Here is a 27,030-nt window from a genome sequence, read left to right on the forward strand (position 1 = left end):
AGGGGTGCTCCTTTTGTTTGGATGGTGATTGTTTGATTCACTTGCTGGATCTCTCTGTGGTTGCTGCTCAGCTGGGGCTTCCCTCTGAAAGGCAGCTTGACCCGGGTAGCCCCTGCGAGGACCCCTTTCGTCCTTCCTTGCTCCTCCTTGACCATGTTGGGGGATGGGCCCCACGATTCCCTTTCTGTAGGGAAAACACACAGTGTGCACGGGACCCTTCGGTGGAAAAAGATTCATCTTCCATTTATTTGCAAATTCTGTAAACTCTTAAGTGACAGAAACGAGGCAAACACACAACTTTGTGGCCTCTCTAGTACTGAGAGCAACATCGTTAGCAGAGCTAGGCCCTGGCTGCCTGTGCCAGGCGTCCTCCGGAGAGTATACGCACACATGCCCACGTAATCCTCACGGTAAGCCTATGAGGTAGGTAGGTACTGCAGTTGCTCCTGTTTTACAGGTGAGGAACTGAGGCACAGAGAGGTCAGGTCCCTAGCCTAAGGTTACTCATTAAAAGCTGAAGGGTGTCTTTGAGAAATGTCCACCCAATAGGCCACCATATTGCGGTGGGCAGGGTAGTTCCTCAAACCGTGTTTTTCTGGGACATTGGAAGAGCTGATTTGTTTCTGAGACTCTCCGGTGTATACTTGAAAGGCACTTCTCCAGCTATGGAAGCATGGACTCTTTATCAGGCTCTCCTCTTGTCCACTGCTGCAGCAAAGGGGACGTAAAGGGTTAAGCTGTGGAAACCACAGGACTGATTCCTGAATGCCCTCCCAGCAGGCCCTGGGAGAACACTGGGGCGGTGTCACTCTTCGGGGCCCCTGCCAAACCCTGCTCTGTGCCTGAAGTAAGGAAGAGGTGGGTGCAGTTCTGTGAGGAGTGTGGGGCCACAGCGCCCACTGGGTCAGATAGCGGCTAACACGTGCTCACCTGGCTCTCATGCCCTTGGGAAGCACAGCCTGAAGGGGTGCCCCTCACCTGGTTGCTGGGATGGGGCGCCCCGCGGGCACAGTTACTCAGCCTTTCAGCTGCAGCAGTGAAGTGGGGAGCAGGGCTGTCGGGGGCAAGCCTGCATCTGAGCAGTGATGGGGAAATAACTGCTTGCCAGTGTGACAGCAAGAGAGTAGAAAGAAAAGCTGCACCAGTCAGAAACAGGGATTCCGAAAACACAGCATCCAGGGCCCCGCTACAGTCGGGCAAGGAGTCCCAGGAGCATACTTGTGTGGAGTGAGGACAAGAAGGAACCAGGTGATGGATGACCCGGTTTGCGATCAGGACCCACCTGTTACTCCCTCTGACCTCGGTCCCTCCCAGTGGGCCCCCACCTGGAAATGGGGTGCAAAGGAAGTGAGGCTCAGTCTAAAATGCACAGTCCAACAAGGGCAGCTCCTGCCCCCTCTTGGGACCCTAAACTTCTTCAACTAGAAGGTGGGATGGTGCTGCTCATCCAGCCCACCGCATGGGGCAGAGCGAAGCCTCCAGATGGTGGTGAAATATGAAATAATATCGAGGCTCTTGAGGGCCCCACAAATAGGATCAGCTCTCCATTTGCTCTTCACCCTTAGTTACAACAGCCAGCCACGCGCGCCGGCACCAGCACAGATGTATGTGTGGAAGCGACAGGCAGGCCGCAGGGCTGTGTGTGAACTCGCGTTGTCTGCCTGTTGCCATCGCTATTAGGAGGCGTGGTGGTTTCCTCAAGATGACTTGATGGCAGGGATCCAAAGGTCATCTGAGAAAGTGGTTCTCAAAGGGTGGTCCCAGGCCCAGCAGCGTCAGCCCCACCTGGGAAGTTGTTCCAAAGGCAGATTCTTGGGGCTCGCCTGGGTCTCCTGATTCAGAAACCCTGGGGTGTGCTTTCACAGTGCGCCAGGGGACTCTGACACACAGTGAGTTCTAAGAACCAGTGTCTGAAAGAGCAGTACAGGTGCCTCTCACGCCAGGTGTCTGTGGGGAAGGGGCGAGGGAAAGGGCTCCTCCATGATTTGCCTTCCTCAGCCTTTGAAACCAGCTGTGACCTGGGTGAGGAGCTGGAATGAATGAATGCTGTGTCATGTTTGTGGGAAAGAGATACAAATGAGGACATTTGCTTTTTTAATTGGAAGAGGTCAATCTTATGGGTTAAGAAGTTAGATCAGAAAGGATGAACATTTATTTAGAAAGTTTTGTTGGATTTGCAGATGGGTTTTCATTAGGTTTGTTAATTTTATTTCTTTGTCAGATGTTTGAACTTTTCCCTCTTGACCTCTTGTATATTTGTGTGTTTATCTAGCCGGTGATACTAGTTTTGGGTCTTGTCATCCGTTGTCCCGTGTCTCCACCCCTGCCAACACACACATACACTCACATACTCACACACACACACACTTCAGGAATGCTTTCACTTTTCCCCAGGGATCTTTGGAAATGAAATAGGATGTTGAAGACCTGTGATAAGCCCAGGGGTGTGCACAGGCTTACAGAGCCAATTCTGTGTGTCTCTTCCCAAGTCCGTATTCAGTGACAAATTCGGTCAGATTGGTAGCTTGAAACTGCCCGTGGTGGAAGAATTCTACGATAGGAATTGGCAAACGCTAGAAGTTAGAGTGTTTCCCCCCAGAAAGCCAGTTGTCATCCTTCACCAGCATCCACTGGATGGGCCTTTATATTCATCACATTTCAAATTATAATGTACAGGTGTGGCTGGCAGCTAGCTATGCAGAAACAGATTTTTTTAACTCCCCCGATAGTGATGACAAGTGAATTGATGGTTTTGGTGGTGTTGCTCACCAGTCTCCCCTGCTCAAGTCTTCAGTGGAAGGAGACAGCTGTCCCTTTTAGCAGCATCAGCCTCACAAGGGAAAAGGGAGAGGTGATCTCTTTGGGGCAGACTATGCCCCTGTGGGCTTCCCCTCCTCTTTGCACCTGGTGTAGGCAGCCTTCAGGGATCAGCTCAGATGTCACCTCCTCCTGGAAGCCTTTCAAACCCCTTCAGGGTTAAAGATCCTTCCACTGTGTTCCCATAATTCTTGGCACATAAGCCTGTTGGGCTCCTACTGTACTCATTTTTAATATCCACTTTCCTCCCATCACTCTGAGTTTCTTGGCCCGGGGATGTTCATCTTTGTTCTTCAAGGCACCCAGTGATAACTTCCTGAATTGGTTCAGTACAGGAGTAGGCAAATGTTCTCAAAATTGAGCTTGGACCAGAATCACCTAGAGAGTTTTTCAAAATGCAGGTAGATACCCAGGCTTGATTTCCAGAGTTTCCTGTTCTGCCCACTTTGAGAATCCGGCCTTAGAGGAACCACGTGTACGCAGCTGGGGTAGCTGGCAGCACAGCCCGGAAGCGTCTGGTCCAGGGCAGGTTTGCCCACAGCTCAGCTCTTTGAAGAGGCACTGCCAGACCTCCCGCTCTGACCCACACTCAGCTCCTCTTCTGCGTGCCCCTCCAGGTGTGTGGACCTTGGTCCACCTCTCTCACCTGCCACTCTTAAGACCCAGCTACTTCCTCTCTTCCTTCCCCTTTGCCCTGTGGGAAAGGTCTTTCCTGTTCAAGCCCTGGGCAGGTTCCTCATAGCTTGTGGTTGACCCTGTTTTTCTGGCAACCACTGTCCTCCCAGGCCACCCCGTGAACTCTTCAGCGGTAACCACAAAACATCTCTGACCAGCTGCCTGTCTTGTCTCACAGGTGGCACTGACTCATCCCTTTCCTGCCCCTTTCCCCCCCATCAGTGTTAATATTCTCAGCACTGGGTGCAGAGGTGCCATTCCAGTTCAGCCACCTCGCCCTGGCTTCCCTCTCTGTACACATACACACACACACACACACACTTTCACAAGAGAACCTGCCTCACTCTTCACAGCTCTGCACACGGTGGTATATGTTGGAAAGAGAATGTCGATTCTAGAGCCTGGCCTGGGTGTGCCTCCTGGCTCTCTTACTCCCCGCTGAGTCACTAAGTGCATGAAAAGTAAACTGCCCCATCTTTGTGATCCCATTTTTCAACCGTGTACATGGGAACACCAGTAACGACCTCTCATAGCTGATGAGAATTTAAAGAGATAATACATGAAAAAGTGGTGAACATAGTACTTGACATGTAGTAAGTACCGCTTCCTTTCATTGGTCATCTGGTATCATCAGTTAGAAAGAGCCTTTCCCCGTTGCCTTGATCTTGTTCTGAAAGCACAGAGGCGGTTGGGCTAGGGAAAGTGTGGAGTCAAATGCAAATAATTGCGTTTTTCTCCGTTGGAAACCTACAGCCTAAAATTAAAGGCAGTTGTGAATAGGATAAAAGTCCACCCATAGGGCATTTATAATGGGCATTTTGAATACATTCTTTGAGTTACAGTCTAGAGCGTGAGCAGGAAGGGTCCTTCCTTGAAAGGAAAGGGAAATGGCACACGGATGAATAGACAAAGAGCGAGAGTCCGAGAGGCAGGGACGGGGACCCTCTTCTCTCTGAGTCCACACCCCCTCGGGCCCGACAGCCCCGCAGCGTTTGCGGACACCGTTGGGGCCCCTGGAGCCCCAGAGCCTTCTCCATCTCCGTTCCCTGGGAGGCCTCCAGGTTCACCAGTGCTGCTTGCAAAACGTGCTTCCCAAGCGGAGCCTGAGACGGCAGACAGAGCGGCAAAAGCAACTTCAGCTCTAGCTGATGCAGTTGGTATGGTGGCTGGTGGGTAAATTGAAAAGTCAATTAAACAGAGCCAAAGAAAATCATATCCATTTCTTACACACTGTCTCTTACCGTAAACTGCGGAAATACACACCCGGTTGCCAGTCTTATTAAGTCTGGGGTCTGCCAGTTGGAACCCTGCTTCAGCTTTCTGGAAGAAGCCACACCCAGAGTGTACTGTCACCAACAGCCAATGTCAGGAAAGGGGTCTGGCTGCAGAACTTCTGTTTTCAGCTCTCTTTCCCAGTTCCCCCTCGCCCTGCACCTAATTCAGCCATAGTTCTTGCTTTTAAGCAAGTGCCCTTTGTCAAGTCTCTTCAAAGCATTGTACTTACTTCTCTGTAAAACAACCTCTTTTGTACTTGCTGTCAGCTGGGTGAATTTAAAATTAAGACACATAATTGTCATAGTGGATCTAACTGACCCAAATGGTCTGAGAACACAGAAGACTCGCCGTGATATGCTCAGCGGCTGAGATCGGAAGGGCATGAGCATCCCAGAGAGCAGCCTGCTACCTGTGCAGACTTGGTCTCCCCAAGGCGGGGCTTGGGCTTCGGCTGGTGCACTGGAGACTGGACTGGCTTTGGGGCATCTGCCAGAGATTTCGTTACATGAGGTGCTGTGTGGGCAGCTCTCTCCAGCCTCGACCTGTGTGTTCCATCTGTCGTTGAGTTGATGCCCAGCTCACCGCATCCTATTAGTTTCTGCCCATTCCTGGGGTCTGCTGAGACATTTTTTGATCATCCCACATTTGGAGGGAGCATCCCAGCTTTAGCTTCTCCAAAGGTTCTGTGTGTGGGGTGGCAACTGTCCTGTCCTATGTGAAGCAGACTGGGTGGAGGACATGGCCCTTTGGCATGCTGTGGGACTCCCTCCTACAGTCCCCAGTGCTGCCCAGCCCTCTCTGCAGAGGTTACAGGTGACCCTACTGTTCCATCTAACGTGTCGCCCTCTTATCCCTCAAGGACTCAGGAGAGGCTTGGTAAGATGCATTTCTGTAATTGAAACTCACTCTGGGGCATACCCCCACCCAGCCTGTGCCACGACCTTGCCCAACAACACACTAGGTCTTACTTGGTTCTTCATGAACTTCTGCAGGCTGATGGGGAGCAGCCTCTTACTGCCAAGGGCTTCAAACCATTTCTTTAACAATCGGCACTTGGATCTGCCGGGGAGTAATTTCGATGTCTATGGTATCTAGAATTCACCACCACCTGCTCTGACAAGGGAGCCAATATTTGTTCTTTTTAAACCATCTGGCATTTTTTTTCCCTTGCCACAGTTTCTCCAAGATATTTATTTTGGTTCTGAGATCATAGCCTTTAGTGCCAAACACAGCAGTTCTCTGCCTTCTTCCTGCGATACAGACTCTCCTGTGATGGATCACCGCTGTGGAAAGTCCAGGGCTGAAGACCCAGCCGCTTCCAGGATGTAACTCCACCCCTTCACCTGCCCAGAGTGAATCAGAACGCAGAGGAGGTCTGCAGCCCGTCCGGCCTCAGGGCCTTCTAGCAGCTCTCTCAGGGCTTCCACGCTGCTCAGATTCCTTGTGTCCCCCCTCAGCTTTGATGATGACGCACCGGTGTGCCAAATGGTGTGGCTGAGCACCTCTTCCTCTACGTGTCGTTCATTTAGGCTTGATGGGTTTAAAATTGGAGGTTTGCTTTGCAGAGCAGGTGGCCAACCCCTATTAAAAATGACAAATGCTCATCCTAGCCACGACTCAGCAAGCCCACACCTCACGTCCATCTCTTATAGAGAAACACTCTTTGTTCATGGGAAGGCGCATACTAGGACAGCATTTCAGTAACAGAAAGAAAGGAGACAATGTGTATGTCCATCAGTAGGGGAGTGATTACATAAGGGATGGCACGTTCTTATTAGGGATGCAGCCATTCTGTATGTTCTGACCAAGGAACTCCAGGAAACGTTGTTCATTAAAAAACACAGGTTGCATAAAGACACCGTGGTGGTTAAGTTTCTGTGTCAGTCTGGCTAGGCTGCTGTACTCAGGGGTTCAGTCACATACCGTGTATATAGGCATATAGGCGTGGGTATATCTGTATCTGTATCTCTGTTTCGATCTGTGTCCATCTTACTGGTTCTGTTTCTCAGGAGAACCCTGACTGATGCAGGTTTACACAGTCTGATACCAGTAATGGGGAGGGGGGACCTTGCAAAAACTGTATGATGTGTTTTCTGTGGACATATGTAAATGCAGGAAAACAGCTTGGACGGGAACCCGTCGATCTGATAATGGTGGTTACGTGGGACTTGGAATGGAAGGGTGGGAGGTAGCTTTATCGGAATTATTTTCATTTTTATACAGAAAAGAGTCATTTTACTTAGGTAACTAATAATTAAGTTTTCTAAGATAACTAGTCATGTCTCACCATATTTTTTCATCTCTCGGGCTTTAGACATACAGTGACCTTTGAATAATGCAGGAGTTGGGGGTGCCGACCATCCACACAGTTGAAAGTCTGAGGATAACTTAGGTCCACCCTCCACATACACGGATTCCCAGCCACAGATCAAAAATACCGTTGACCGATGGGCAGCAATGGGTTTGAACTGCCTAGGTCCACATACATACTTACTTTTTCCTGGAAAAAGAAAGTAAAGTAGGAATTGAGTAATTCTACTTTCTATTGTCTTCAATATATTTTTTCATACAATTTCTTGCTTTGAACATAATTTTAAGAGGTGTGGGTGTGTGCCTACCCTGAAGCTCCTTCTAGGCTCGCCCTACCTCCCCCTGTTTTGGGTTTGCCTCCCCAGTGCCGCCGTCCCTGGCGGGTCAGGTACCTGCCACTCTTCTGACCTGGTTAATCCACACCCATCAGTCCCTGCAGACTCACCCGTTCCCTTGGCTGCCTCCTACTTTTCCCTGGAGTCCCACTTCCCCTGGAGCCTGCTTGCCGGCCAGCCATTCTTACTGGGGCCCATATTGAACTTTGCCCTGAAGTTTTTTTTTTTTTTTTAGTTGTTACCCTGTTGTTTTTATGTAACAAGTTTAATCAAAAAATTAATACAAATGTTCTCTTTGGATGGAATTTTCCTTTTTTTGAGATCCTTTTTCTTCTTGTCCTAGAAAGTATCTCCAGTGCCCTTTGGCTGTTAAGAACTTGGGGGAGGACTGTTAAGAACTGTTGAGAAATTGGTCACAAAACAATTTCAAAGTTTGGAAAGTCTGCGTTCCCCCTATAGTCGCTCCTCTTTTCCAGAATGTTGGAGTTTGTATTTAAAAACAGTGGCCTCACTGAGCGCGGGCTGCGAACCAAAGTGTCACAGGTTCGATTCCCAGTCAGGGCACATGCCTGGGTTGCAGGCCATGACCCCCAGCAACCGCACATTGATGTTTCTCTCTCTTTCTCTTTCTCCCTCCCTTCCCTCTCTAAAAAAATAAATAAATAAAATCTTAAAAAAATAAAAACAAAAATAGTGACCTCAAAATTCACTGTCAGGTCATTGGGTCCTGATTTCTGATCTGAGTCTTGGATCCTCTGCTGGGGCAGTGGAACCCTGGATGGATGGCTGTCTCTCTTTCACCTTTTTCAGACAGAATTTTTCCCTCTGCTTTTTTGTTTAGGCTTCCGGGTCCTGAAGTGTTGTGTGGATTGCGGGGGTGGCAGGACAGAGATGATGGACCAGGACCCGCCCTCCAGCTTGCCCAAGGAGGGTGGCTGGCCTTCTGTGGAAGATAATGTAGGAGTAAAAGTAAATGAAGGTGGAAGGGATCAGAGGGCACAAAACAGAGAACCCTCGGAACTGGGAAATCCCAGAGGGTCAGCAAAAGTGACCTGCTCTTTCCTGCCCTGGGACAAGAACACCAAGGGGTGTTTGCTGCGGCCCCTGCCCTCAAGGAGCATCCCGGTGGGAGGAAGACTTCCTGCAGAATGAGTAGCAAGGTGTTCAGTGCTGGGGGGTGCCGGACCTACCAGAAGGGCCCTGGGGGAAAACGGGAGCTGACTAAGACCTGCTCCAGCAGCGGGAAGGGGGGGATTGGGAGGAGACTTCCTGTGGGTGGGAAGTGGCAGGAGCAGAGGCAGACCAGAAGAGAAAGCATGTCTTTTCATTTTGTTCACAATTAGAATGTGTAATGGATAATGCCACTGTTCTTACAGATCTCTTGGGCCCCTTTTTACCAATGTGCTTTCCCTTCCAGTGGTCAGCACCTGAGCGTCTCTGCTGACACCCCCCCACCTCTGGCTACAGGAGCCTGATCTGTGCTCAGGCAAGGAGCAGCAGAGGTGCCTGGGTGTTTGCAGCCCCCCAGGGTGGGCCTTGTCCCTGACACAGGAGGCAGGGAGGCATGAAGCCCAGCTCCCCTGCCCCAGGTGGGGACACCTCTGAGCACAACCTACCCTCCAGAGCTCCCCGAGGGGTGAGGCTGAGCGCCTGTTCACGGGGTGTTGCATAAACCTGAGTCCTTGCTGGGCTGCTTCTGCCTATTGTTGGGTTTCCTCCCCAGCTGCTCACCCGGGGCACTGCCTTCATATGTTACCTGCACCTAAACCTTCTTCTGGGGGTCTGCTTCTGGGAAACCTGTCCTACGATGGAATGTCTTTAAAGAAAATTTCATGTGAGGATAATGTTGCAAACTGAGAGAAATCATTGTGTTTTCCTTGGGTCCCTTTGGCAGGGCTGAGTCACAGACCCGTGTCACTGTCAAGGATTGTGACTGGCCGGTGCTGGAGAGGGTGTCAGCTAGGAAGGGGGTCCTAGGCTGCCGAGTGGCTCTGGCTTCGGCAGCCAATGGTTTTGCACCAAATGGGACTAGCATGTCAGGGGATGCTCCCAGAGGTATTTTAAAGCAGCGGTCCCCAACCTTTTTGACACCAGGGACCCGTTTCAGGGAAGAAAGAGGAGCAGGGGGAGGCAGAGCTCAAATGAGCTTCACTTGCCCACTGTGGATGGCGGGTGTCTAAATTAGACAGAACTAATGTTTGTGCCAAGCGCCCCACTACTTAAAAAAAAAGGAAAAGAGACCTTGAAAATTTCTTCCCTAATCCAGCTCCTTGTTTGACTAGATTTCCTTGACTTCTTAAACCCTTTCCAGTCCCACTTGCTATTAGTTTATCAATGTTGAATCAAAACCAGCCCAATAAAACGTAATAGGGATACATTTAACTATCAAAAAATCAATTGCATTTAAGTTCCAAAAAATCAATACATGCAGAATGGAGAATGCCTGACTTGACAGCAGTTCTAATGGAAAAGAATTTAATACAGTTAACAGTGTGCCTGCCACTCCCCTGCAAACGCTTCTCACGCCCCAGGCTATGACAAAGCGGGATTTCGGGGTCCCGCCCCGTGCTACTTGTGCCTCCATTTCGGTTCTCGTCTGCCTCTGCTGAGCCCCTTCTCTGCCTAGTGTCTTCTCCGTGCAGATTGATTGCTGCCTCTCCTGGCCCAGCTCTTTGTGGGATCCTCTTTGACACCATAAGCCAAATTTGTTCTCCCTTCCTCCTGGCCCTTAGCATGTCCCACCTTACTTGAGAGTCATTTAATTTTTAAAATTGCCGTACAAACCCCTTGAGACGAGGACTCGCTATTCCTAATGTTCATGTTGCCTTGATCCCAATTAGTTTCTTCTGTGTTACAAGTTTTCTGCAGACATTGGTTGAGAATGTGGAGCGACATCAGGTTACTCCCACTCATAAGAGATGACTGGCCAAGTTAAACACGCACACAGGAGGCACTTACCCTCTGTTCTTCAGTCCGGTGCCAGCTGACTCGGAATCTGATGGCCTGCCCCAACCGCCCTGTTTGATGAGAGACAGACGGGCTTGGAGGGGCAGTGACAGAGGGTACATATGCTTGAAGTGGTTGAAGACAATAGGGCATGTTTGTTTTGCAGGAGAGAAAAACAAGGGCAATCATGTAGCTGGTTCCATGTCTTTAAAGGGCTGACTTCTCATAAAGGAGGTAGACTTGTGTTCTCCTTGATTGAGGAGGAAAACCTCGGTCTGTTTGGAGAGCTCCTTTGGAGCCAATCAGCAGTGGAAGTGCTGGAGCCTGTGGCTGGCCACTCCCCGGCACGAGTGTGGTTCAGATGTTCAGTCACTGTCCCAGGAGTGATGTGGGTGGTCTTCCTGCTTTGGGCAGTGGTCCTCAGACCTCACTGAGGCTCAGAATCACCTGGGGATGTGTTAAAAATACACATTCCCTAGAGATTCCATATCAGTAGCTATGTCTGGAAGTGGAAATTAGGGATCTGCCTATAAAAGTTTCAGCCAGCCCAGGAACCACTGGACTGGGAGACCGCCGGGGTCCCTTCCAGCTTTAACAGTCTGGGGTGCACGGGTGACCATTGCTTTTAAGTCGGGGGTCTCCTTGAGGCAGAATTCTTAAACATCCTGTTTAGCTGAGGTGGAAACGGGTGTCTCTTTACTTTTGTCAGTTGGCAAGTTAGACCTCAGACTGCTGAAGAGCTAATCTAATGAGGCCAAAAGGTCTGTTCTTTTTATAAAAGTGATGTGTGGACAGTTCCTCAAATTGTTAAACATAGTTACAGTGTGACCCAGCAGTTCCACTCCCGGGCATGCAACATGGGTTTGAACTACACAGGTCCACTTACACACAGATTGTTTCTATAAATACTGTAAGTATATTCTCTCTTCCTTATGATTTCTTAATAGCATTTTCTTTTCTCTAGCTTATTTTATTATAAGGCTACAGTATATAATACATACAACATACAAAATATATTTTAATTATGTATGTTATCAGTAATGTTAAGTTTTAGGGGAGTCAAAAATTATACTGGATTTCGACTGTTCAAAGGGTCGGCTCTCCTAAAGCCCAGTGCTGTTTAAGGGTCAGCTGTACATCCAGGAGAAGTATAAACGTATGTCTACATGAAAACCTGTACATGAGTCTTCGTAGCAGTGTTCTTCATGACAACCAGAAGGTAGACACAATCTAGATGTCCACCAAGTGGTCAATAAACAAACAGAGGTGGTCTGCCCATACAATGGAACATTATTTGGCAGCAAAAAGGAACAAACTCCTGGTACTTACTACAACATAAATGAACCTTGAACACTTGCTAAAATAGAAGAAACCAGTCACAAAAGGCTGCATATTAAATGATTCCATTTATCTGAAATGTCCACATTAGGCAAATTGTAGAAATAGAAGGTAGGTTGCTGATTGCCCAGAGGTGGCGGGGGAAAGAGAAGAAGTGTGACTGCTAATGGACGTGAAGAATTTGGGGTGATGATGAAAACGTCCTGAATTTAGGCCATGGTGATGGTTGTACAACTGTGTGAATATATTAACAACCATTGAATTGTGTACTTTAAATGGAGGAAATTTTAGGTGCTTCAGTTATATCTTAATAAAGATATTTGTAAAAAGTGATACCCGTGAAGGTAGTTTAGAAAACACAAATGAGGAAAAGGAAGCAAAACTCATCCTACTCTCCCCACTGAGAAAACAGCTATGTAACAACATAACATCTTCATGTATATTCTTCTTGGGTGTGTCCTGTCTACTTCTGCATATTGTTTCACAAAATGGGATCATACTACTCATACTGTTTTCTGTTTCAGCCCTTTCAGTGGCTGCAGAGTATTTCCATATATGAACAATTATATTTTACTTCATTAGTTTTCTACGATGAATTTTATTTTTTTCTATTGATGGATTTTAGATGGTTTCTATTTTCTTGCTTTTGTAAACCATAAATAGTCTTTAGCTTGGTCATTGTACTTCATATCACTTTTTGATTTAAAGGTTCACACATTTTCAAGCTGGCTAATTTTTATCCCTTTGAAACAAATTTTACTTTGGATTTCTCCTTGAAAGTCCTTGATGCTGGTCAGAAGGGGACCACTGGGCAGGAAGGTGAGGAGCGGGGTTCATCACAATGACTTTGCCCTATTTAAAACTTACTTGGACCACCAGACTCCGCAGAGTCACCTTCCCAGGTGAAGACAAGGTCACTTGGAAGAGGCAGGTAGACTTGCCCCTATTGCGTGGTAGCTGGATGTTGTGTCTTCCATCTTGTATCAGTTAGTTTTTACTACATAACAAACCACCCAGTCTTTATAGCCTTAAATGACTATTTCTTTAGCTCATGATTCTTGGAGTTAGCCGAGCAGTTTTTCTGCACTAAAGCTGCTTAGCTGATCTCTCCTGGGCTCTCTCCTGCATCAGCTGATGGCTGGGCGATCCAGGGTGACGGCACTCACATGGCTGGCTGCTGGCTGGGACGACAGGGCCTTGCACATCTTGACACTCAGTGGGCTAGCCCAGCCTTCTTCATGGGATGGCAGTCACAGGGTTCCCAAGGGCCCCAATGTGCTAATTTATTTCATGCCTCAATTTGCGTCATATTTTTCATAACCCATTGACCAAAGAAAGTCACAAAATCAAGCTCAGATTCAAGAGGTGGAGAAGTAGACACTGCCCTTTGCTAGGATGATCTGCAACACACTGCAAAGGCCCAGATGCAGAGAGTGGACAGATTTGGGTATGGCCAGTTTAATGACTTACCAGGTAACCTTTGCTAAAACATAAAGTAGCCTTAGTAGCTGATGACCAGTGTATGTCTCTCTGCATTTAATTTTCATGCATGAATATATTTTCAACTTCCATGTACAGAATGCCCCCAAGAATGTTATCAAAGTACCCTGATAGATCAACTCAAATTTTTATTGGTAAACTTACATCTCATCAATGTTGGATGTGATTTGCAGTAATTTTGATAAGACTGGGAATAAAAGATGGTGGTGGCAGAACCTACCCAAAAATGCAAGATTGGATGCATGCATTTATTCACTCAACAACTATTTACTGAGCACTTATTTTGTGCCAGGCACTTCCCTAGAAGCCGGGGACTCTGCAAAATTAATTCCTTGCCTTTGTAGAACTTGCATTCCAGTGAAGGAAAGAGCAATAAATAGATAAACAAATCAGTCCCAAATAGGATTGATATGATGAAGCGATAGAGTAGGAAAAGAGGACAGTTTTCCAGAGGACCACAGATAGAGCTGGCTGATCTCTCTGAGACCCTTTCAATTTTCTTGACTTTGGCTTTCTCTTTCTTCATCAGCTCCTCCTTTGGTGGGTTCCAGTCCAGATGCTGATGGACACCCCCGGGGTGTATCTGTTGCAGACTGGTGGATTTATCTCTAGACTGTCGTGGATTAGGGGGGAGCCAGCAAGAATGGAGGGACTCGTGGTGAGGCGGAGCACTGAGCACAGGGCTTTGACATGTCCTGAAGGTTGCATATTCCTTTTGGCAGTTCCCAGCATCTCAAAAGCCCTATTAGAAACACACCGATCAGGAACAGGCTCCTCAGAGAACATGCTGTGGGATTAGTGCAACGTAATTTGGCTTGAGGGAGAGGGGAGCAGGAGGAAGGTTGAGTTAGAATTGTGGTAACCATAGCAACAAGATGCGGACAATTGGGTCACAACGAGGAGGATATTGACTGAAGGCGTTATTGACCAAATGCCAGTACGGGACTGTGGCACCTTGAATTTACCAGGTGGAGAATGTCCGGGAGAGAAAACCAGTTGTGCTGAGCATCCCACAGAGTCGCAGTTCTTACCCACTTGCTTTTCCGAACGAACCCGAGGCCAGTACAGCCCAGCACACAGTGCTTTAGGTGGCTCTGTCTATTGCTAGCTTGCATGGTGACAGTGGAATAACCCTTTAACTTCTGTTTCTCCTTCTGTTAAGATTTCGAACCAACCTCTATTCAGAGACATCTTCTGGGTTAGCATTTTTATAAGGTGACAGGAATCTGCTGTAGATGAAAGTGATTAATTCGGATGTAGTTTTAATGTCTAGAGCTTTTGCTGACAAACTTCCAGTCCCCTACTCCAAAGTGAATATCTTTTAATTATACACTGTGGGAAAGCTCTTTTTAAATCCTCTCATTTCTAGGTAGGAGATAAGGTAAAAAAAAAAACAGGAAGAAGAAAGGAAGGTTAAAAATATGATCCTTCATCCACCTCCAATTACCTGAGGAGAAAGTAATATGGTGGCAAATCCCATTTACTCCCGAAACCTAATTTCCTCACTCATCAAAACAAGTGGGAGGCACTTGGCAAGTCCCTGGATGGAGAAAATGTTTCGTGTTTAATTGTTATCAAACAAAGCTGTTTCCAAGTCTGCCAACGAGGACACGCTCACCCCTGACGCATTCAGCGTGTGTGTAAAATGTCATCTTCTGGAGGATGCAAGCCTTGCACTGTCTCTCTATGAGGTCCCTGCTGAGCAGCCCACAGGATGTAACAGCTTTGAGTTGCTTAACTATTTGCGCTCAGAACTGCAGAAGCATCTGTCCCAGCCACCACTCACTGAACCCCCACACGCCCTGCCTCATTACCTCCAGCGGAATCTGAGCCCTGTGCTGTATAACACACCTCTCCGGTGGGCCGCGCTGTGCCCAGGCAGGCGCATGTCCGCAGCCAGGTCTCATAATATGTTTAGCATGCCATCTCCTGTCCCTTGGCCCCACCAACTCCTTTCCCCTTTCTGTCTCTCGGGTATGTGACTTCAGAGACACTGCTCGTACCAGGACCAATTACCCACCCCCACTTTTTGAGACTCCAGGAGAGTGTTATCTTGCATATGCAGGTTCGGTTTTCCTGCCAGCTGGGTGTCCGTGGTACTGTAGGAGAAGCCAGGGCGGCCTCTCGAGCTAGGATGTTCTTCCCCAGTGCAGGGTTTTATCTGTCCCTCCCAGGGTAGGCTGGGGGCAGTGCCGGGCCTCGCTGCAGGTTATCATAAATTAGACTTTAGGGCTCCAGATGTAATGCGAGGTCACAGAGTGGCTGGCATGGGGGAAATGAGGGCTAGGTGTGCCAGCTCGGCGTGCGGAGAAAGATTAGCAACACTGAATTCCATTCAGCAGTAGCCATTACGTTTTATTTCGCTCAGATCGGACCAAGGTGACTTTCACTGTGATTTTCCTCCTAGGGATTTGCCTAGGCATTTGGCTCTTCCTAGAATAGCAATATATCCGTTAGCTCCTTCTATGGACTAAAGCACCTCCAAAGCTGAGTGAAGTAAAATAACAGTCTTTATTGTTGCTAGCGACAGGTCAGCCGGGTGATGCTGCTGACCCGGCCTAGGCTTGACTGACCTCCGCGGGGCTCATTCAGGCTTCTGCAGTCGCTGACGGGCTGACTGGCGGCTACCTGGTCCAAGGTGACATCTCTCACGTCTGCTCCTTGGGGCCACTTGTCTCTAGTCATCCAACAGGCCAGCCTGGGACGGTCCTGTCATAGCATGGGCCAATAGAAGCAGCAAGGTCCTTGGAGACCTAGGTTCAGAACTCAACTCCCACAAGGTCATGTCTATTACATTCTGCTGGTTAGAGCAGGTCACAGGACCAGCCTGGACTCTCCCTGTTCAGCAGTGTAGCTGCCACGTCATGTTGTGAAGAGGCCCAGACATGGGGAGGTAATCGCCGAGGCCATTTTTGCAGACAGTGTGTCTCAAATAATAACGCTTTTGTTGGGCTCTCAAAGGGCTGCCGAATTTGTTGCCCCTCGCGCGCGGAGGAGACAATCAGGCAGTGATGTGAATTAACCGCAGGGGTGGGCAAAGAGTGCTGGAACAGAAGCCTTCTCTGCGCCGCATGTATTTTCATCTGCCCCCTTTTCCACATCTGAGAACTAAGCTTTTATTTTTTAACGTATGCTCTTTGAACATCGTGAAAGCCAAAGTTGTCTAAAATGAGACCGACTGCTTTCTTACACTCTATTATGTTGGCCTAATTACATATCAGCAAAATGTTTTTCTGGGGCATTGTGTGTAAAACAAAGGGGAAAACAACATCTCCAGCCAGCCCAGCATCCTTGCCCCTCCCACGGGATGGTGGAGGCAGTGGTCCTCTGGGAGGGAGGGAGGCCTGGGGGAGGGGGAGGGCCAGGGAGGCAGGGCCCCCAGGCCGCCTTGGTCTCTGAGAGATTTGCCCTGTCCCCAGAGAGAAGGGAGAAGCAAGTCATTCCTTCCTCTCTCCTTCCTTCCACCACACTTCACGGTGCCTCCCATCTGATGGGAGAGCTGTATGCTTACTCTCTCCTGGGGCTGGAGAAGAGGCTCACTCATCCTTGCTTCCCACGTGCCCAGCACAGAGCTAGGGTGTTTAACTGTGGAGATCCGTCAATGAATAGTGGCACTGAGTAGGTGTTGCCTCGCAGGGGTGTCCATGCAGCCCAGGATGCCTGCGGCCCAACACAAAATCGTAAATTTACTTAAAACATGATGAGATTTTTTTCTGATTACATGTCACAATGTATTTAATACGTGGCCCAGAGACGCCAAAAGGTTGGACACCCTCTGCGATACTGAAGGACTTGCTGAGTGTTCTGCAGGCCTGCGCTGGGGTCCCAGCAGCCACTTTCTGCCTGATAAATAGACATGGAGTGTTCCTTCTTTCCAGCTTGGCCTTCTCCTCCCACCCCACCTTTGGATCTCTTGTTTGTATCACCGGAGGGCGTGACCGTTGTCTCCCCGCTGTGCCGTTGTGGCAGGGTCTCTGCGGAACCTGGGCACAGTCGAGACAAACCCCAGATTTCCTGAGACTGTGTGTACACACCCTGTCTGATCCTCACGACTGGCCACTGCTCAGAAGTGTCCTAGCTGTGGTTTCCCGAGACCGCACTGTCCCCTCCAGGGATGGTTTTTCAGGCGTCCTGTGTCTTGCCCTCTTGGGATATTTAATGACATGGACCTTCTTAAACCCGTTTTGCAGCCAGGGCTGCTCCAGAGCTGATTCCCCCCCCCTCCCCCCCCCATTCGGTGAGTGTTTTTATTCAGCTTCTGCTCACTGCTCAGCCACCTCTCGCCTCCGGGTCTTTATCTTCCTAACCTGCTCCTGGCTTTAGGCTGTGCATTAGTTTTCTACTGCTGCTGTAACAAATTACAGACTCAGTGGCTTAAAACAACACAAATTTATTCTCTTACAGTTCTGGAGGCCAGAAATCCAAAATGGGTTGTAAGAGATTAAAATCAGAGTGTTGGCAGAACTGCGTTCTTTTTGGAGGCTTTAGGGGAGACTCTGTTCCTGACTTCTCAGTTTGTAGAGGCCGTCCAGCTCAAAGCCAGCCCCTCTGACCTCTGCTCCCACCCTCACACCTGCTGCCTCAGACCCTCTTCCTGCCACTCTCTTCTGACTGCCCTCCTCAGTACATTTCGCCCACCTGGATAATCTCCCATCTCTAGGTCCTTAACGTAATCCCATCTGCCAGATCCCTTTTACCATGGAAGGTAGCGTTCCCAAGCTCCAGAGGTTAGGACATAGACATATTTTGGGGAGTGAGGGGCATTATTCAATTCCACCACCCAGCTGGGCTCCTGAGCCTTCCCACAGTCCCTCAGGCTCAACACATGTGCAGTGGGGCTCATCCCCTCCCACTGCCCTCCCGTCCTGCCTGCCTTCATGTGCAATCCACCGTTATTCAGGCCCCCAGGCCATTGTGTGGGTAAAACATAATTTATTTAACAAGTTCAGCATTGATGGACAGCTGGGTGCTCTTCACTGGTTTGCTGTTGCAACAATTTCCCAGTGACTAGCTTTGTACATTTGCCTTTTTTTTAATATATATACAGAGGATCGAGTCCCAGAAGTGAGATCGTTTGGTCAAAGGGTAAATGTCTAGTTGTCACCCCTTATCTGTGGGGGATACATTCCAAATCCCCAGGTAGATCCTGGGACTGCAGGTAGAGCCAGGCCCTGTATATGCTATGTGTTTTCCTATGCATACATACTTGTGATAAAGTATAATTTATACATGAGGTGCAGTAAGAGACTAACAATAATGAATAACGAAAACAGAACAATTGTAACAGTATATTGCAATAAAAGGTATGTGAGTGTGGGGTCTTTCTCTGGCAACTCAGTGGCTACTATGTGATAACAGGCAGGCAGCGCCCACGGCGAGGATGGGGTGGGCAGAGGGGACGGCTGGTGCCCGGGAGGGACCGAGCGGGACAGCGCAAGGTTTCCTCACACTCCTTGACGCAGAGCACAGCATAACACATATGAATTGTTTATTTCTGGACTTTTCGATTTCATATTGTCAGACCTGGGTTGACCATTGGTAACTGAAACTGCGGGAAGCGAAACCACAGAGAAGGAAAGGGACTTGATTAGGTGCAGCTTTCAGGGATCCTGTCCGCCTGTTCCCCATGCGGCTGCGTCAGTTTGCAGAGCGCTGGCTTCCCCGCTGCCCGTCCCCCGAGTGCTTGTCCGACCTTGGGGGTTCCACCAATGTGAGGGATTTGCAGTTGCTTTTCTCTTGTGGTGAGATTTGCCCCCCCCCCCACATGCTTAATGGCCATTTGACTTTCCTTTTCTATCAGTCTCTTCCTGCGCTTGTCCATTTCCACATGTGGATTACTGGATATTTCTCCTTATCCATTTTAGGGGCACTTTGCTGTTTGTAACGTGAGCTGCAAACGTTTTCCCCGTTTTGTCATGTTGTCTTTTGACTTTGCATAGTTTGCTGTCTTGTGGAACGGTTTTTAGTATCACCACCGCGTTTCTTATTTTTTACTTTATGGCTTCTGGGTTCTGAGTTAGAAAGGGCTTCCAGTAGGCCCTTTAAAATTTAAGATAATAAAGTTGTATGGAATGTGGGTGATGGGACACAGGCATATATTTCTTCTCTCTTTTGAAAAATCCCAGTGCAGTGATACTAACTACAGGAATGGTAGATAGGCAGAGCGATGGTAGAGTCCATTGTCGTTACTCATGGATTCCATGTTTGCAAATCCCACTTTCTCAGATTTATTTGTAATCCCCAGAGCAACGCCCCCCGTGCCCTCACAGGCACCTGCGGCTGTGTGAGGAGGGGCAGAACATGGAGTCGCCAGTGTGCGCATCCCCAGCTAAGGGGTCAGGCTGCTTGCTTTGTTTCAGCTCATATTATAAACAAGTGCCCCTTTGGTGGTCTCTTAGTGCCATGTGTTTCACATTTTTGTGCTTCTTGTTTTGGTGATCTTGCTGCTTGAAGTGACCACAGGCATAGGGCTGAAGTGCTCGCTAGTGGTCCAGGTATGTGCTTGAGAGGGCACATATTTGTGTTAGGTAAGCTGTGGTCAGCCCTGAGTGAGCAGTGCTGTCAGCTGGGAGTTCCGAGTTAATGAACCAACAATGGGTATTAAACACGGTGCCTTTGAACAGAAACACACACGAAACAAGTGTCTGCGCTGATCAGGTGATGAAGATGTTGTGCTCAGAGGCTCGCAGGGGCCTGGCCCTGTATTTCCCCCTGGAAGCAGCGGTTCAGTATTGGGCAATTCAGGGTTTGTGGCAACATCCTAGAACATATGAAAATTGACTGTCGTTAGGTAGATGACAGAGATTAGATAGCCAAACGAATGAAAAGATTGAAAGGAGACGAGGCAGAAGATGAGAAATTTTAACAAATGTTTGGAAGATGGAAAGTGCATGGAGGAATGCTAATTGATTTCTTGAAGTGGAGGAAGCTACAGCCATTCTGTCTCGAAAAACCTGAGAAAAAGCTCTGGTCTTCAAAGTGTAAATCACCGTGGGGTGGTGGGAAGTGAGCTGAGGAGCTGCAAACAAGGCCTTGGTGTAAAGCCCTGATATAGTGTGGTCAGATCCCTTGCCCCCACCTCTGCCGCATGTGACCTGGTAATGATAGTGATCCTGCAGGGATCAGAAAAACCCGCTTAAAATAAAGGGATAAAATATATGTTGCCATGAAACAAAAACAAGGTGCTATTAAAAAAAAACAGTTAAAAGCCAAGAAAGAGCTTTTGGGTCTTTTGGGGCAGCAAGGAATTTAAAGACATAATTAAAAAGGCTGTAAAATGAAGTGTATCTTCCAGAAGGTAAAATGAAAAGACAGAGTAAGAAAATATGTGGGAAGGGAATAAAATATCAACTCTACATTTTGACTAATAGGAGGTCAAGAAAGAAAGAAAACAGAAAATGGAAGAGATATATGTAATCAATGGGAAAAAAAGAACACTTTTCAGAACTGAAGAGCAAGAATCCTCACATTGCAAAACTATCAAGTGTATGGCCCTTCAAGTAAAAAAGACCCACACCAAGCCACATTATGAAATTCTGGAACTTCATGGGGAAAAATACCCTAAAAGCAACATACCAGGTTATATTCCAAGTATTAATAATTAAATACTGCAAGAGCAATTCTGCCCATCTAGAAGCTAGTGGAACAAAATTTTAATGGAAAAATAGATTTCAGCCCAGACGCCTGTACCCAAACTGTTAGTTAAGGGTGAAGACAAAGACTGTTTTAGGAATGCAAGACTTCAAATGACTTTCAGGACACCATTCCTAAGGAGCGTCTGCAGGATGTGCTCCAGCAAAAAAGAGGAGGGAACTAAGAAAGAAAGAAAAAAAAAACAACACCAGCCATAGACAGTAGTAGAGGGAGAACTCAGTCATAGAAAGTGTCCAGACCAGCTTGGAGCAAGGCTCTAGGAAGCTCCAGAAATGATGTTTCCAGTGTGGGGAAAAAATAGAACCAATATATTTAGGCGTGTGAGAGTTATAGATAGGTATAAAATAGAGGTGTTGTAACACGTGGGATAAATTAGTGATAGGTTCTTGTACAACTAGGCAAATAAAAAAAACAAACCTGAGGTCACGATTCCAAGAAAAAGAAAAAGTTATATAAAAAGGAAGTTATGGTCACAGTGCATTACTTAACCAGCTTAAGTTGAGCAATATTTGCAAAGTCCTAACACCATAAATACCTACTTTTGATTTAATTAAAAGTACCTCCTGACCATTTGGGGCATGAAGAAAGAGGAAGTAAGAAATGTGTTGGGAATGATAAGTCTTTATTTCCCATAGTAGGAAATCAAAAGATATCTAAAATTGATAAGTACAGAAACGGTTGTATAAATGTACCCTGCCAATAGTGTTGAGCATCAGTGTTTTGGTAGCAATTTACCAAAGACGCACAGGTGTTTTTTGCAGCGCTATTCCCTCAGGGGTCCTCCCAGTGAGAGCCTGGGGCCCAGCCTGGTGGCTGTGAGGGACAGAGGCGAACAGTCCCCAGCCGCCATTTCGAGGTAGAGAGACCGTCCCAGAGCTGGTCCCACACACGTCAGATACGAGCAAGTGAATTCCTCCCCTCATGTACAGTCACAAATAAGGACTCGAGTCTTCTCTTGTAAACGCTGCTTCTCTCCCAGACTGCTCCCACAGGTTGAAATGGGAGAAGAGGGAAGAGCAAACCGACATTCAGGATGCAAACTTTCTCATTGGACCAACGGGTTAACTGCTCATTATTTCCCTGTGTGGAGCATCTTTCAAAAAATAACCAAAAGACAAATGCATTTCTTCCTAAACCACACTCCATTGTCACAGTTTTTGGACCGTCAGGGAAGCTTGGACTGGATGCCTTTTTTTGTTGTTGTTCATTTGCAAACACCAGAGAATGATAGGGAACAAAGGGGAAAAAAGAGCCATAAACACAAATGAATTCCTTTTATACAAGTTGGAGAACCACAGGACACGCTCCTTTTTTATTTTTTTTTAACACTCCAGGTGTGGTGGGAGATTATGTATCCACACAGGAGAGTGGAGAGTTAATTAAAATTTTTGCTCCTACTCCCGGAAAGCAGTGTCTTTTCATTCGATAAGCAGGCTGGCTTTGGAGTGCTGTTTGTGCTCCTCTGTCCTCGCTGGAGTGTCACAGAAAAGCAGATCAAAGGGAACCTTCCCTCCATATAGGTTTCCTATCATCTTCCTCAACTAATGGACTTGAAAGCGTCCTCCGCCGACTGCATGGGGCTCATGTCCTATTTTAGAAACGCCACCTTACTGTGTTGATCGCATGCGAGTCTGCTTTGATAGACGCTGTGGAAAACCACACGGAACGTTAATTACATCAAGACCAGCCCCGATAGTGGGAGGAGTGGGAGGGTCTGGCGGAGTGTAACACCTCACCCCCTGCCATGTGTATTTTTGTTTTCAACTCTCCATGCGACAGCCAGATACTACACTTGCGACTGAACCCTCAGCTCTCATGAGCAACGTGGTTTTTGTGTTTTCCCTTTTCCTTTCAGTCTTTATGAATCTGTACCCTCTGGCTCATATCCCCTACCCAGAGGGGGAAAATTGGGAGAAATCCTGCTGTCTTTCTTTTTAAGATAGTGACAAAATGCAATAAAATAGAGCAAAAACGAAGCCGCCCCTGACGAGGCCTGTCTGAGCAGCAGGTCAGGCGGCAGTGGAGGGTGGCCACTGTCTTGTCGCTCTGGGTGCCGGCAGAGAAAACCTGGCTGGGGCACAGTCACCAATAAAAGGACTATATTCTGCCATTCAGGGCTTTGTGAGACGCCAAAGCTTGTCCTGGTTGCCATGGCTACTGTCTGATTGTGGCGGGTTTGTCACAGTGCTTGATAAAGTGGGAAGGTTATTCTTGATAGGCTCAAGTAATCATAACCTCGCAAAGCTTGAGAGAGTGGATTTAACATTCCCCACCCCCTCTCTAAATCAGAAATGCCAGGGTGGGGGCGGGGTTCTCAGGACAAAGCAGCCACAGCAGGTGCCCAGCACGAGGGCTACTGGCCTGAGCAGATCTGGAAGGGAGGTCCCCATGTATCCGGGGGACCAGGCAGAAGGAGGGGTTGCTAGGTCATTTGCTGCCACCTGGCCTGAATGGTGCTTCAAGGGACAGGACTAGAATAAGGTCCCTCCTGACCCTCTCCCTTAAGTAAATTGGTTACACCTGTGCCGCTCTCTCCTCCTTTCCTCCCTTAACTCCCTTAGCTTCCCCCCTCCTTTAACTTCCTTTTCTCTCCTTCCTTCCCCTCTCCTCCCTTCTTTTCTCCCACCCCTCTCTCTTCCTGCCTTCCATTCCCTTTTAACAGAACTGATCCTTTAGAAGTCCCTCTTCTCTTTCTCCTCACATGTGGAATGACGGAACAGTTAAGATCTGCCTGACAGCTGATGGACACTGGCCACAGCGTCACAGACTCTGTCCGATCAGCAGAGACCTAATTGATTATCAAGGCAGAGCTTCTCAGACTTAGCTGCCTCAGAAGTCCTGGGAGGATTCTTTAAACCGATTCCCAGGTCCCACCCCCAGAGTATCTGGTCTGGTTGGTCTGGGTAGAGTCCCAAGACTCTGCATCAGTGACAAGTTCCCAGCTGTTGCTGATGCTGCTGGCTCAGGGAGCACACTTCGAGCACCACTGATACAGGCCAAGGCTTACTTGATACAGTTGAAGAAACCAAGGCTCTCGCAGGATAAATTTATTGCCGGCTGTCCAAGTGACTTGGTAGCCATGCTGGGATGGGTGCTCAGTAACAGGACCTATAAAACTCATTTGAGCCCTGATTAGTGTGGCTCAGTGGGTTGGGCATCATCTCGAAAACTAAAGGTCGCTGGTTTGATTCCCAGTCAGGGCACATGCCCAGCTTGCAGGCTGGTCCCCAGCTGGGGCATGTGCGAGAGGCAACTGATCAATGTTTCTCCCTCACATCAGTGTCTCTTTCCCTCTATTTCCCCCTCCCTCTGTAAGTAAGTCAATAAATAAATATCTCTGGAGCCCATTTGAAAAGCCAGGGCTGGTTGTTCCCTCACCTCTCTTCCACTCCTTCCACTCCTCTAGCCCAGAGCAGCCAGACGAGCTGGTTCTGTTCCCCGAAGGCCCCCAGCAGGCCAGCCACTCACCACAGGGGGCCCCTCTGCAAGGTGCCACTGCCCAGTTAAGCCCACCCTCCTCGGTGATCTAAGCCCAGCTGGCCTTTAATTTGTATCTCCTGGGGTTCTCCCCTGGAATGCCCAGGGCCCAGCCCTGAGCCTGGGAAGCCTGCCATGGGCAGGGTTTGCTCCCTTCCTCTCTTGCTGACCTTGGAAGCCTCATGGCCCTGCTGACGGGCCATTTTGTATTTTGGTTTCTGGCGTGTCTGTGCCGCTGCCGATGCTGGACCGCGACCTCCAGCACCAGGATAGCGCCCTCACTCGCTGTGCGCCCACCATGGCTTCAAACGCCAGCAGAATGAACACGCGTGGCTGCCTCAGTTGCAAGGAATCTGGACACACGTTCACGGTGTTCAGAAGCCAACCTGCCAGAGATGGGGAGGCCAGTGTAAACACAGGATTGGGGAGGTGGTGGGAGGGCCGCACTTGCAGTGTTAGCGAGGACCCCGGGAGAAGAAATCAGGCCTGATGCAGGGAGCAGGCGTGCTCTGGAGCCCGTGCCGTGGCCTCACACTGGGGCTCCTCCCTGAGGGAGCCGGACTGAGTCTTTAATTCAAAGGCAAGTGTTGGGCCGGTCTCCTGCCTCCCATGCCGATTTGAAATAAAACATGGGCGAGCATTCATTTACCACTTTACAGCAGGCAGCGTGACACGGGCGAAGCTCCGTGTGTGTGCGCGTGCACGTGCATGCCTGGCCGTCGTGGCTGGATGCAAATGACTCGATCATTTGTCAACTGTAACTTCGCTCCCCACGACACGCTCCCACATCGTGCGAAGCAGTGTGTTGTCTGTGCCCTGAATCTGTCTTCAAGGCCAGGCGACAGTGCTGCATCCGTGAACCAAGAATAAGCAAAATTAATGGGCCGGTCCTTTGGCTTCGATTCCTTGCCACACAGACGGGGATGGGGCCAGGAGAGGCCCCAGGTGGGCAGTTTGGCTCTGAGCTCCTTAAGCACGTCAGAGCCAGGGCCTCCAAGCTGAGGGACACCCCACCCCTTTCTGCTCTGTCAAGTGGGTGGGTTGAACGGCCCCTCTCAGTCACTTGGGTGCCAGCCTGAGGCGGCAGCATCCCTGACAGTGGCCTTTCTCCCTTAGGGTGTCGAGGTGCAGACGGACTACGTGCCCCTGCTGAACTCGCTAGCAGCCTACGGCTGGCAGCTCACCTGCGTGCTCCCAACTCCCGTCGTCAAGACTAACAGGTACAGCAACCATCTTTATGATTATTGAAGACTTACCTGGTGCTAGGCGCTGTTCCCAGTAAGCGCTTCGTGTACGTAGCTTGTTTAATCCTGAGACAAGCCCGTGAGGCTGGTGTGGCTCCATGAACTCTCCAGCTGGGACGTGGCAGAGCTGGGATTCAGGTTCCTAACCCCCCTCGCCCAGAGCTCTCACACCTGCACCCTCTTCCCACGTGGGGAGCCCTGGCCGGTGGATGGCTACAGCCCAGCCTGTCAAAGCTGGGCGAGCCGTCTGGACTGAGAAGGCCCACAGCTGTCAGAAGGGCTTCATTTGCAAAAGAAATTCAGCACCTACTGTGTGCCCTGTGCCAGGCTAAGTAGGAACTTGCTATATAGGATCTCATTTAGTTCTTGAAAATCCTATGAGGTGGATATTTAAAAATTAAACTCATTTTATGGTGGAGGACAGTGTGGCCAGGGAGGTGGAAGGACTTGTCCGAGATTATGACGAGCCAGCAGCCCCCCAAAGAAGAGGTAAAGTCTCGGAGTTGTGGCCCTGGCTGGTGGCAGTTCTGACGATTTCACATTCGTTGTGGTTTGTCCACCCTGAGCTCTGCCCACCGTCGCTTGAGCACACCGGCTGGTCTCAGTCAGTCCCATGCTAAAAGGCCTTCCCCCCAGGTTTGCTATCTAAAGTAGTCCTCCTGACTATCCTGTAAGCATAGATATGATTCCCAATTTACAGATGAGGAAACTGAGGCTCCGAGAGGCTCAGTCACACACCTGAGGCCACACCACCACTAAGTGGCAGAACCTGGGACTAGAACCTCAGTCGGAGAATTAAGGGTTCCTTCTCCTACACCAGGCCGCCTCTCTGCCCGCCTATAGGGGTGCCCCTCCCGTGGGCCTCGGTGCTCTGCCCACCCCAAGTCCTGCTGCATCCCCATCTCTGCAGGATGACGAACAGCCTGGGGCAAGGCTGATGATCTGGGGAGGTGGTAGGGCAGCACGGCCCCAGAGGCCAGGCTGAGAGTGGAGGATGGCGGTGACAATCAGTGCCTTTCCCGGGTCCCTCTGCAAGCCCAAGATGGAAGGACTCCTGATCCGGAACCCAGAGGACAAGAATCACTATGAGAATGTCTTTGAACGTGAAGCCCCAGCTGGTTCTGAGCAAAGCCCAGGGTGCAAGGAGGCCTCTGTCCATCTGTCTCAGCGAGTAACACCTGCCAAATAATTCTCCCTAATCCCCCACTTGCCCTGTGCCTTAAAGGTCCCCTCGTGGTGGAGTGGGAGAGTGCCCTGAACCAGGCACATCCGAGCTTGAATCTCAGTTGCGTGCTCTCGAACCTGCTCCTTAAGCAAGCTTTCACCTCCCATCTGTACAGGTGTCTGTCGCAGTCCTGGGAACGAACGCCGTGGGGAGGCCTAGATGAGGCGTTGTGTGTGGCCTCACCTAGCCCTGAATACCACAGGAAATACTAGTCCTCTCCCTCCTTACCCTCTGC

The 27,030-nt window shown here is 49.0% G+C and overlaps 1 protein-coding gene across 1 annotated transcript in view; it reads left to right on the forward strand.

Annotated features, from left to right (window-relative positions):
* RFTN1 (raftlin, lipid raft linker 1) overlaps window positions 1–27,030 on the forward strand; it is a 186,468-nt gene that overhangs the window by 148,131 nt on the left and 11,307 nt on the right. Inside the window, exon 8 of the mRNA XM_045856862.1 lies at window positions 25,443–25,546. Within this exon, the coding sequence (XP_045712818.1) occupies window positions 25,443–25,546 (104 nt within the window). The remainder of the gene's footprint in view (window positions 1–25,442; window positions 25,547–27,030) is intronic.

The sequence above is a fragment of the Phyllostomus hastatus genome, unplaced genomic scaffold (genome assembly GCF_019186645.2).
Source record: "Phyllostomus hastatus isolate PE091 unplaced genomic scaffold, TTU_PhHast_1.1 phas_scaffold_129, whole genome shotgun sequence".
Classification (NCBI taxonomy): Eukaryota; Metazoa; Chordata; class Mammalia; order Chiroptera; family Phyllostomidae; genus Phyllostomus; species Phyllostomus hastatus.